At 35.9% G+C, this 12,491-nt stretch overlaps 2 protein-coding genes across 2 annotated transcripts; both read right to left on the reverse strand.

The window, feature by feature from the left end:
• Window positions 1-596: 596 nt before the first annotated feature.
• Window positions 597-1,387, reverse strand: LOC108221181 (probable aspartic proteinase GIP2). The gene is made up of 2 exons (XM_064093226.1): window positions 1,135-1,387; window positions 597-1,060 (listed from the first exon to the last, which is right to left on the reverse strand). Exons 1-2 carry the CDS (start codon window positions 1,385-1,387, stop codon window positions 597-599), a joined length of 717 nt encoding a protein of 238 aa, XP_063949296.1.
• Window positions 1,388-3,833: 2,446 nt separating this feature from the next.
• Window positions 3,834-4,955, reverse strand: LOC108222572 (probable aspartic proteinase GIP2). Its single transcript, XM_017396478.2, has one exon. It carries the CDS (start codon window positions 4,953-4,955, stop codon window positions 3,834-3,836), a length of 1,122 nt encoding a protein of 373 aa, XP_017251967.1.
• Between the last annotated feature and the right edge of the window lie 7,536 nt (window positions 4,956-12,491).

Below are 12,491 nucleotides of genomic sequence, written 5' to 3' on the forward strand. Positions count from 1 at the left end.
AACGGGCCCGTAAACCCCCAACCAAACAGGCCCTAAATATAAATATGCAATGGACTTGCTCTTACAATGTATAATTCCCAAACCCAAATTTTGAGTCCATTCCACCAAACAAAGATACAATAACATTAATCTTTAAACTGTACCAAACTAATACTAACCATCGATCAGCAATGTCTAATTAAACAGTCTTATAAAACTCCTCCATACAAAGCAATATTAATCCCAGTGAAACAATGTTCATTTGAGTCCAGCCAGAACCTACTTCTAGTAAATTTACAGGACTCTAGACTGGCTGCATGTTGCATTTCGAGTTAAAAGTGAAGAGCTAGTCCCTACCTTGGAAGAAACAAGATCGAACTCGATAAGATAATTCTCTAGTTGATGCGCTCCTATGACAACTGAAGTTCTTGGAAATTTCCCTCCATCCACAAATGCCAGGCATAATACCTCTTCATTCACTGATAGCATCGAGTTGGCTCCGTAAAGTCTGCACTCATTCTTGCCCCCTGCAAAACCAATATCGATATGTGGCACTGCAGGTCCTGTCTTGCTTTTAGGTATGTCTGTGGCATTGAAACACATGTCCAAGGGTCCGTCTACTCTTTCATCTTCCTGTGAGCTGAAGCCTCAGTAAAAGCAGTAACGAAAACCGTATAGAGGGAAGTCTGTAAACTTGTGAAAGGAGATAGGGTACTAAATGTAGTACCCCCGAAGCCATCTTTGTTGATGGATAGTAAAGAAGCATTAAGAGGGACAAGTTTTTGATCGATATTAATAGATTTAATATCTACAAAATATTCGTCGTAAGGGTCAGTTATAATGTAAATTTTGTCAGTGTCAACAGGGTAACTGACAAGTTTTGTGGTGATCAATTTCTTAGCAATGTTTTTATAGTATGGTGGAAATATGTATGGCCCTCCGCCTACAAACATGTGGCCGTGTATAGGACTAGAGGGCAAACAAAGAGCAAATTTATGAGGTAAATTGAACTGGCTTGACATATGTGCAGGCAAGGATGTAGTTGTATTTACGAGGCCTATCATACCTTTGGTTCCACTGGCTAGATTATCCAAGAGATCGGAACATGAAAATGGAAACGGTTCAGGGGATTGTAGGTTAATCCAACTGATACACCATTTGTAGACTCGACAAATAAGGCATCCTCTGCTAAGCTGTTATTAATATCTTGAGCAGCGAACTGATTGGCATACGTGACAGCACATCCATCGTTAATGCAGCGTGGTGGGACAGGGATCAGAAGAGCGCAGTTCATGCAATCATAGCCGTTATACTTTCTACATTTTTCAGTGTTGCAACTGATGGACTTATAGGTTGGTAAATCGAACTCATCACAATTGAACCAGGTGTGTTGGCCACCAAGATCCATCGCCAGGTTTATATTGTTGTCTCGTTTGAAAATGTTTAAAGTAGTGTAGTACCTGGAGTACTTCCAAGTCTTTCCTTATCGGAAAAATAAGGGCAGTGGGCTGTGGATTTTCAACATTAGCAGCATCTGAAACTGGTAAACACGAAGAACAAGATAATTAGACTACAGTGGATTGAATAAGACATTGTTATGATGTTATGATTTTCTAGTGCTGAACAGAGTAAACATTTATAGAAGATTAGTCTCCAGATCTGTATACACAAGGTGATAACTGAGGGAGTCTTGAGTACCATTTTTTATTGCAACTGACTACCAGAAAAGAAGGATATGGAAGACCAGATATGTTATGAACACATTTGAGCAGATTCCATAAATGGCCATCAAAGTATCTATATTTGTTTTTTGGAACAGTCAAATTGTTCTAAAAAAATGAATCATATCATCTGTTTTTTACTATTGTCAGTCATGTGTTTGCTACTTAGATAATGTTCAACTTGCATGAAAGGTCAGATGCCCCAACCTTAAGTCACCCAAGTCAATACAGGAAGTCAACCATGGAATTTCCGGATCCACAAACATGGACAGGATTTTAATACAGGGGAACCAGATGATATTTAGATAAAAAAAATTCAGAATTTTACGTTAAATTTTCTATATTTTTAGAGATTTGATAGGAACGGAGGCTCAGTCTAGTCCCTGTCTAGTTCCGTCCCTGCACACGAATGTCTACAACATCACTAGTATATTCAATCTAGACTATGTTAGGGTGGATCTTTAGCATATGAAAGCTGAAATCTTTTTGTTTTAGTTTTTGATAATTTTAATTCATTTTACAACCAGTAGTTAATTTGGTATCTTGGTGAGGTGACATGTACAATATAGTTAGTTTCATTTGATCATTTCTCTATTGTACCATGCTGTAAAATTTGTGAATGACCCTGCCCACATTTATAATCATGTGTGATGTGTAGGTAGTTCAATGCAGTTTGGACTATGATAAGTTGTGTTTTGGTTCATGATATGCAAAAGTTATGTATGTGTAAGCTGCTACAAAGGGATGTTGAAGAAAATCCAACACATCATGATGTTATTTTTACAGAAAGAGGGCGCCTTAAAATGTATGCATAAGGTTGGATGGTCAGATTGTTGTTTGCCTAAGAAGGAAGGGGGCCTAAACTTAAGGCATCTTGAAGATTGGCATCAATCTGCGATCTTATTTCAGTTGTGGCGTGTTATCAGCATGAAAGAAGACTCATTTGGCTTAATTGGGTGCATAATACTTTTTCAAAATCTAAATTCTTCTGGACTATGGAGGTTCTGCAACGTTGTCCTTGGAGTCTTGGCAAAATTCTCAAGTATAGACCAGCTGCGCTTAATCATGTGAAGTATGTAGTAGGAGTTACCCCTCTTTCTCACTATGGTATGATCCTTGGTTTCGAGGAAAGTCACTCACTTAAACGTTGGGTAATGGAATCATATTTCTTGTAGATTCTACGAACAATGCAAAGGTAAAGGATGGTACAACCCACCTTCGAATCAGGTTCTACTCAGGGATCTTCGTAATCTCCTGGGTTCTTTCCAAATTCAAAGCAGAAATAGCATTTTATGGGATGACCAGAATGGTATAAAAAAATCTGATATGTGGAGGTCTATTCGAATAGAGCAGCTCCTGTTATCTGGCATGATTTAATTTGACATAAACTCATTAGTCTAAAACATACTTTTCTATTGTGGCTTGCTGTGAAGAATAGATTGTTAACCCGAGATAGAATGCTCAGATTTAGTATGCAAACTCAATCTTATTGCTTGCTCTGCCCTGCTATTGTTGAATCTGCGCATCAGTTATTCGTTCAATGCCCATTCTCGGAGGAAATTATAAAATGCTGCCCAGTTGCTACTCCTGCGAATTGGAGGGATAATGTGGAGTTTTTGACTTCAATGAAAGGCAGCTCACTAAAGGTTAAACTGGCCCGACTTATTTATCAGCTGTTGCATATGTTATTTGGACAGAAAGGAATACAAGACTTCATGGAGGAGATTGTTTAAGCTGTTAAAGAGTATAAGATCATGTTGAGTCCGTTCTCTACAACCTTAAGGTTTTAGAGCGACTGGTTACTTAACATGGTACCAGTGCAGAGAACCACCATTCCATGTAAAATCTTTTTAAAAAGAAAATTACATTCATCAAACTAACCGAAGGAAAACTCATATTATGCTAAGTGTCAACTTTCTCACATGTAAGTGCCATTAGTTTCTAACTGATCTCTTCCTTTTCTTTAGTATTTAAACGTTGAAACTTCAATTAATCATGAGAATGTGCATCAAGCAGCATTGCACCTACATAATATTTAGATTTTCTCTTATTAAAACTCCTCCATCTGAAGCAATATCAATCCCAGTGAAATATTGTTCAATTGAGCCCAGCAAGAACCTACTGCTAGTAAATTTATAGGACTCTGGACTGGCTGCAAGTTGTATTTCGAGTTAAAAGTGAAGAGCTAATCCCTACATTGGAAGAAATAAGATCGAACTCGATAAGATAATTCTCTAGTTGATGCCCTCCTATGACAACTGAAGTTCTTGGAAATTTTCCTCCATCCACAAATGCCAGGCATAATACTTCTTCATTCACCGATACCATTGAGTTGGCTCCGTAAAGTCTCCATTCGTTCTTGCCCCCTGCAAAACCGATATCTATATGTGGCACCGCAGGTCCTGTCTTGCTTTTGGGAATGTTTGTGGCATTGAAACACACATCGAAGGGTCCGTCTACTCTTTTCATCTTCCTGCTAGCTGCAGCCTCAGTAAAAGCAGTAACGAAAACTGTATAGAGAGTTCTCTGTAAACTTGTGAAAGGAAATCGAGTACTAAATGTAGTACCTCCAAAGCCATCTTCGTTGATGGATAGTAAAGAAGCATTAAGAGGGACAAGTTTCTGATCAATAGTAATAGATTTGAGATGTACGAAATATTCGTCGTAAGGGTCAGTTACTGTATAAATTTTGTCAGTATCAACAGGGTAACTAATGAGTTTTGTGGTGATCAACTTTTTAGCAATGTTCTTAGAATATGGCCGAAATATGTATGGCCCCCCGCCAATAAACATGTGGCCATGTATAGGACCAGATGTAGAGGGCAAACAAAGAGCAAATTTGTGAGGTAAATTAAACTGTGCTGCCATTTGTGCAGGCAAGGAAGTAGTTGTATTTACGAGGCCTATCATACCTTTGGTTCCACTGGCTAGATTTCTCAAGTAATCAGAACATGAAAATGGAAATGGATCAGGAGATTTGTAGGTTAATCCAACTGATAAGCCATTGGTAGACTCGACAAATAAGGCATCTTCTGCTAGGCTGTTGTTAATATCTTGAAAAGCAAATGGATTGGAATAGGTGACAGCACATGCATTGTTAGTGCACCGTGGTGGGACAGGGATCAGAAGAGCGCAGTTCATGCAATCATAGCCCTTATACTTTCTACATTTTTCAGTGTTGCAACTGATGGACTTATAGGTTGGTAAATCGAAGTCATCACAATTGAACCAGGTGTGTTGGCCACCAAGATCCATCGCCAGGTTTATATTGTTGTCTTGTTTGGAAATGTTTAAACTAGTGTAGTACTGGATACAGGAATTACACGGATATACTCCATACTGGAGTGCTTCCGTGTATTTCCTTACCGGAAAAATAAGGGCAGTGGGCTGTGTTTTTTCGACTTCAGCAGCATTTGAAACCGAAAAAATGGTAAACACGAAGAACAAGATAATTAGACTACAGTGGATTGAATAAGACATTGTTATGATGATATGATTTTCTAGTGCTGAACAGAGTAAACATTTATAGAAGAGTAGTCTCCAGATCTGTCAAGAATCTAGTCATGTGCTGGACACACAAGGTGACAACTGAGGGAGTCTTGCATGAGTGCCATTTTTTTTTATTGCAACGGACTACCAGAAAAGAAAGATATGGAAGACCAGATATGGTATGAATACATTTGAACAGAGTCCATAAATGGCCTTCAAAGTATCTATATTTGTTTTTTCGGACAGTCAAAATTGTCCCTAAAATAATGAATCCACTTCATTGGGTATTTTTTTATTATTGTTTTAGTCATGTGTTTTCTACTTAATACTATTCAAGTTATGTGAAAGACTGAAAGGGCATTGTCTCTGGGACGGATCTAGTAAGGGACATGGAGGATCTAGATCGGCCTCTGCCCGCCCCCTTCCAAGTCAATACAGAAAGTCAGCAACCATGGACTTTATCGAGATCCACACCCACATATATCTACAACACCACTAGTATGACTATTGACTTCTACTGAAAGCAAGTCAGCTTGCAATTTTTTGTGGACTAAGCAAAAACCAGCAAATGACTTAAAGATACAACATGCATGTTTCTTTCTGTTTACACGCAGAAAACCCTAAGCAAGAACGAACAAAAGCATACATGAAGTCAGTGCATGAATACAGACGTATAATTGTTTGATTTTCAGTTTAAATCCGATGATCAGGACTAATCTCCTTTGACTAAACTGCATAATAATCCGGAATATTCAATCAGTTCTTCATGGAGTCATTCTGAAAATTAATGTCTTATATTGTACTGCATTGTTGGTTTTCACCGAAATAATCACCCCAAAGTCCAAACTTATAGGTACAATAAGTACTGTACCGTTCAACAATCAATTATAATGTCTTGATATAAAGAAATTAACAAGTGCAGTAACAATAATTGTAATTTTGTGCTTATAAATGCATTTAAATTTACTTAACTTTCCGATCATTTTATTCACAATTTCAGTATGGTCAGAAGTTAAGACCTGGGTTCCAACTGTAAGTTCACCAGAAACTTACTCCTATTTGGATTTCTGTCATAAGTTTGCTGTGCCTGACATTTTTTTCAGAAGTTTTTCATCGTAAATGATCATATTTGCTGCAGTCCATTGCGTAGTTAAGTAGATTCAAATACTTCTGTAAGCAAATTTTACTAATGTGTTCTAAATTTGCTATCTCCTTTGCATTGAATTGTGGTGGATTATTAAACGAATCGGTACGCCTTAGACTCAGTATGAGTATACCAGGCATTCTATCACATATAATCAAATGGAACAGATCAGTTCTTGTTGCTTGAAAAAAATTGGCTCCCAGGAAGGTTGATAATTAAATAGTTATGCCTTATGATAAGCACTTCAACAAAGTCAAGTAAAAATGACAATAACTTTGAAGAAAAACCAATTTGAAAAGAAATTAAAGAGTCTATTCATCAAATGTCCTCACCGGACTCGAACTAGCTATAATGGCAATTTCCTTGAAATCTAGATGACGCGAGACTGGCTGCAGGTTGTATTTCGAAATGAAAGTGAAGTGCTAATCCTCAGCTTTGAGGAAACGAGATCAAACTCGATATGATAATGCTCCATTTGATGCGCTCCTATGACAATTGAACTAGTTGTAAATGGTGCACCCACAAATGCCAAGCATTAGACATCGTTGTTTACCGAGACCATTGAATTAGCACCATAAAATCTCCAATGTGTGTTGCCTGTCAGACCAATATCTATATATGGCACTACAGGTCCTGTCTGGCTTCTGGCTATTGATTTAGATTCATAACATGCTCCAAAGGGTGCCACGGATTCTACTCTTTTCATCTTTCTGATCACTGCTGCCTTGTTAAAAGCACTAAGAAGAGCCTCATAGATGGAAGGCCTTAATATTGTATAAGTAGTAGTAGTACTTAAAGCAGTACCCTGGAGCCATCTTTTTCGATGGATAACGTCAGACAACAAAACTAACATCAGACAACACTGATCAGACAACGGACACTGAAAAAAGTGTTGGCCGAAAACAAGAGACAACGGTTTATTTTCATCATCAAATAAATATTGTCTAACACCTACAACCTACAACGGTTAAAAAACTTGTTTACAAAATTCAATCAGATAACGGTATCTTAACTGTGGTATTGTGTCATGATGCATGATAGACAACTGTTTTCGGTGCTATTGTGTGAAGAAACCTCATACAATATTCCAAGAAACCGTTGTTAATATGAGACAAGTGTTTTTTTTGTTGTGTTGTCCATGAAAATTCATACAATAGTTTCATATAGTGTTGTGTGACTGGGAAGCTAACAGGCAAGTGTTTTTGTTAGCATCGTATCATGGCCTTATAGATAAGCCTCTACTAACTAATAAAATGTTGTCTGACTGAATGAATTTTAAGAAAATAAATGTACATGAGAGAGTGCAAAGATTCAAAAGTCCTAACCAAAGTTATAACAAAATAATCAATTTCTTGATAGTCATAGGTTTTTCTTGCATGAGATCAAGAATTGATCAAGGAAATTCGAATTTTTAACTCATAAAAATGGAAATTTATTATTCAACGGTTTCCTTCCCATAAACCGTTGTATACACTATTTTTATACAACGGATTTTTCGTCAAGCGTTGTTTGAGCCTAATTCAGACAATAGATCTCCAAACATGGCATCTATATTTTAAACACTACCATCAATCCCCCTTACTCTGCTTTCTACTCACCCGGTTTGTCTTTATTTTTCGACTTTTTTTTAATCTCTATGGCCATATTTTTGGGCCTGGACTTTTTGTGAATCTCTACGCGTTTCTGTTCATTTGGTATTTTGTTTACTTCAAGTCAAAAAGGCACTTATTTATATCCATCACAACAACCATGCCAGAGATTTGAATGATATTCTGCTGAACATGGTACGTCTTCTCGTCCATGATTGTATTACAAATAGTAGCTTGCAAGAGTTTTTATACTTCACTAATGATAGGAGCAAGATGCTGATGTTGTTCCTTATGTTGTTAATAGTACTTTGAAGCCGGCAAACATTTTACTTGATGAACTCAATCCCCATGTCTCAGACTGTGGCGTAGATGCTCTAATTCTAAATACAGAAAGACTGGTATGTTGATAGAGCTCACAACTGCTACAATTTATTGTATATGAATGACGTGAAACCATGGAAGATGGCACACTGGTATATCTTGAACTCGAAACATACTCCTCAATCACATTAATTTCTTTGTATGAAAAGCATATCAAGAACTTTTCTGTGCATTACAGGTGGTTGCAGTAGATTCACTTCCAAAAGAGATAGTAAGAGGGCTCCATCCGAAACAAAACAATGCAATGAGAGGATTGTTGATGGGCTGGGTAGTTGAAAAGCTCAAAAATGACTCTTGTAGTCACCTATGCCTCTCTACATGCTACCATTTATTGTATGTATTTTAGGTCTTTATATATTTGGGATTTTCCACCCTCAGGGGAAATATTTCTGGATGTTAGATCGTATATGTGATTTGGTTGTAACAATGGTTATTGCGTTATGAAAATTGTTGTTTACAAATTTTTTGGCTTATTAATTACATTCTCTAGCTTAGTTTAATCGAGTTGTGTTAATCATTGTCTATTATGTTTTTAGAGGCATTGTCATATAAAACATGATACAATAACCATTATTCATTAAAAACATTGCCTCATAAAACTGGAAACAATGATTTCTTGTTACAAAACCATTGTCCAAACAAATGACTTGCAATAATGATGAAACACAAACAATTGTTAAAACATGTAAACGACCACCAACTATCTAAAAGAAAACCAATGTCTGACATAACTAAACACAATAACCTCACTAATTAAAATTTTGTTAGAAGGGGCCTTACACAAGTGGGCTCATGTTCGAAACCCGTTGTACAAGAGAGGAAAGAACGAGCTTCTCTATTTCAACAACCGTTGTATTATCCTCTTTCCAACAAGTCTTGCGAGCTACTAAAACTGTTGTGGATAGTCTCTCTAACAACACCATTTTCTAAAACGACTATTGTGAAGAAGCGTTTCTAACAACACCACATTTAAGAGTAAACGTTGTTGTTTCTGGGTGTTGCACAACAGTTTGTTTAACGTAAACCATCATGTTCAGCACTGTCACACAACGGTGCGCACCGTTGTCTGATATACATATCAGACGGCGACTCGATAGACCACGGTTTTTCGTGGTTTCAGACAACGAGCAAAAACCGTTGTCTGATGCTGTTTTTGTTGTAGTGTTAACAGAGAAGAGAGACAAGTTTATAATCGACACTAATAGATGAAACATTTACGAAATAGGAGAAATCAGGATCATGTGATATTTCGAAAACCCTCACTTTAAGGGGGTTTTCAACTAGTGGTGTGGTGATTAATTCTTTGGCAATGTCTTTACCATATGGTAGAAAATAATATGGCCCCCCGCCAATAAACATGTGGCCTGGTGCATATTCAGAGGTAGAGGGCAAGCAAATAGCCTTTCTTCGGGACGTATCACCTCTCTACCTCTCTTATCGTATGCAACAGTTGCCTCAAGCTCTGTGTTATAGGTACCAATGTATGCATTATCTCCTCCATGTGAACATTGTGCATACCACTTGCCTTTACCTTTTTTTCCATGCACACCTTTGTATAATTTGTGTGGTCTTTTCGACCCGTATCTTGAGGGATCAAACTCCTTCGTGCTCCGAGAAATTAAGATTTATCAGTTTGTCTCATGCACATTCTCATCTTGGAGAAAAAAAACAATGTCATAAGTATAAGGAATCTTGAATCGATTTTCACAACTACTATTCCCACACATCCAATACTTGGATTTTCCGTTGGGGGAATAGTAGTTGTGATAATCGATTCAAGATTTCTTATACTTATAAAAATGTGATAATTCGATTTACAAAAATTAAATTGGTATGAATCATTTTACTTTTTTAAACTATAATAACAAAAATTGTTTAAATTGAAAATTTTCTAGTAAATATCATCATTATCACGAAATGTGGTATCAGGACATTAGATATTGGATATTCTTAAATATTTTTTTAAACTTATGTGGATATATAAGTATATGAGTAAAAAAACTAACATTTAAGAATTTAGATTTCAGATACATTTCACTAATATTCAAACATCTACTCTATCTTAGGAGATAGTGTATAAAATATTCCTAGAGTTTTTATAATGGTTAATAAAAATTTGAATATATATCCCAATTCTTCTTATCAGATATTCTAAAAGTGGAATACAGCTATATTTTTAATTTTTTGGTCTTTACTAGTTACCGTTTTAAAATCAAAACGGTTCCTTTTAGGAGTCGTGTATAAATGTAGCTATAGATACATTTTTATTTTGTTTCTTGAAATAGCAGTAATGGGGATTACTAAGCTAGTAGCAAACAGGGCATCAGGTTTGGTTACACTTTTGAATTTTGTATTTTTGGCATCTTTTGATGGTTGAATATGCATTAATATCTTATATATAACCATGAAAAGGAACAGTGTCATCTAGGCTAATCTTTTGAGGAAATATAGTAGTTTTGTTACTACACCTTTTTTCCCCTCCCATTTTATATTCTAGTCCTTCTAAATCTGTGATAAAGTTCGTCTCTGTGATGTTATGTTGTTCCACGTTTGGTGGTTGTGGTTATATTTTTCGATATGTGTATTAATTTCTCCCTCCTGACACTATTTTTGCTTTAAAATAAAATTTTGTGTGCCTAACACTTTAACTCTAAATAGTTTATTTTCTACAAAATAACTCTAAATAGATTTTTGTCACCCATTGATTTTGATTTATGTCATTGTATGTGAAATCTAGATTAGTATCATCAGATTGGTTTATGGTAACATATATTTTTGAAAGGAAATTTAAGATAAAACTATTATTGTTTTTTTCTTTTCCTGCTATTTCTTTTTTTTTCTTTCTTTTTTGCGAAAAGTTTGCTGCTAAGTTATGCTCTATCAATGAAGGGGGAAGTTGATGTAGTACTGCATTCTTTCATTCTTTAACAAATTTATAGCTAACTGCCTGAGTTTTGGTGTAAGGTTAGATAGCAATGATGTTCTTTTTTCTCGGTTCTACGCGAGATTTAGACTAGTTCGACAGTCGGGTTTAGACGTCGGGTTAAGGACCATGAGTACAAATGAAAGTAAAGGGAGTTAGAGGCAACTGACATGTTCATGTATTATAGGCTTCGGAAAAGAACAATTGCAACTTCATGTGGTCGTAATATTTACAAAAGTCGTCACTCGTCGATGTCAATAAAATCTAACACCTGTTGAGCGGAATCGTCCAACAGTGAGGTTCAGTCACCACTTTGCAATACTTTAAGGTTAATATAATAAAGATCCATAAATGAAGAATCAGATTATTAGTAATAGACTTTTGTCAAAAGATGGTAATTGATATAAAATTCTACTTAGACTTTACACTAGGGATTTTGAGGATAGTAAGACCTCATCAAATGACTCCCTTTAATAAGTTTGAGCTTTGCTTTTTAAGTATCTTCTTATGGTTAAAGAATCATTAGTATCATCATGCCCTCGACCTCGTTTACGAAGGAAAATGAACAGTATCTTCTAGGCTAATATTTTTAAAATAATTTTGTTCGTGTACATTAATTTTCCCTCGCTTTTAATTGTACACAGCTGGCCTTCTGCTATAGATACATTTTTTTGTGTTTCTTGAAATAGCAGTAATGGAGATTACGAAGCTGGTAGCAAGCAAGGCATGAGGTTCAGTCTATGACATTTCTCATAGTAGTAAGATCTCATCAATTGACTCTCTTGTTACACTTTTGAGTTTTTTATTTTTGGCATCTTTTGATGGTTCAATATGCATTAATATCTTATATCTAATCATGGATAGGAACAGTGTCGTCCAGGCTAATTTTTTGATGTAGTATAGTATTTTTGTTAATACACCTTTATTACCCCTCCTATTTTATGGTTCTAGTCTTGCTAAATGTGTGATAAAGTTGGTCTCTGTGATGTTATGTTGTTTCACATTTAGTGGCTCTGGTTATATTTTTAGAGATTTGTATTAATTTCTCCCTCTTGACACTATTTTACTTTAAAATAAAATTTTGTGTGCTTAACACTCTAACTCTAAATAAAATTACTTTTTTGCTAAATAACTCTAAATAGATTTTTGTCACCCATATATTTTGATTATATTTCTTGTTTTCTTTCTTTTTGCGAAAAGTTTGCTGCTAAGTTATGCACTATCAATGAAGGGGGAAGTTGATGTAGTACTGCATTCTTTCATTG

The sequence above is a fragment of the Daucus carota genome, chromosome 5 (genome assembly GCF_001625215.2).
Source record: "Daucus carota subsp. sativus chromosome 5, DH1 v3.0, whole genome shotgun sequence".
Lineage (NCBI taxonomy): Eukaryota > Viridiplantae > Streptophyta > Magnoliopsida > Apiales > Apiaceae > Daucus > Daucus carota.

Coding starts and splice junctions, on each gene's coding strand:
- LOC108221181 (XM_064093226.1), bottom strand. CDS start 1,387: ATGGATCTTGGTGGCCAACACACCTGGTTCAATTGTGATGAGTTCGAT. Junction 1,061..1,134: donor ATTTGTCGAGTCTACAAATG/GTGTATCAGTTG, acceptor TGGATAATCTAG/CCAGTGGAACCAAAGGTATG.
- LOC108222572 (XM_017396478.2), bottom strand. CDS start 4,955: ATGGATCTTGGTGGCCAACACACCTGGTTCAATTGTGATGACTTCGAT.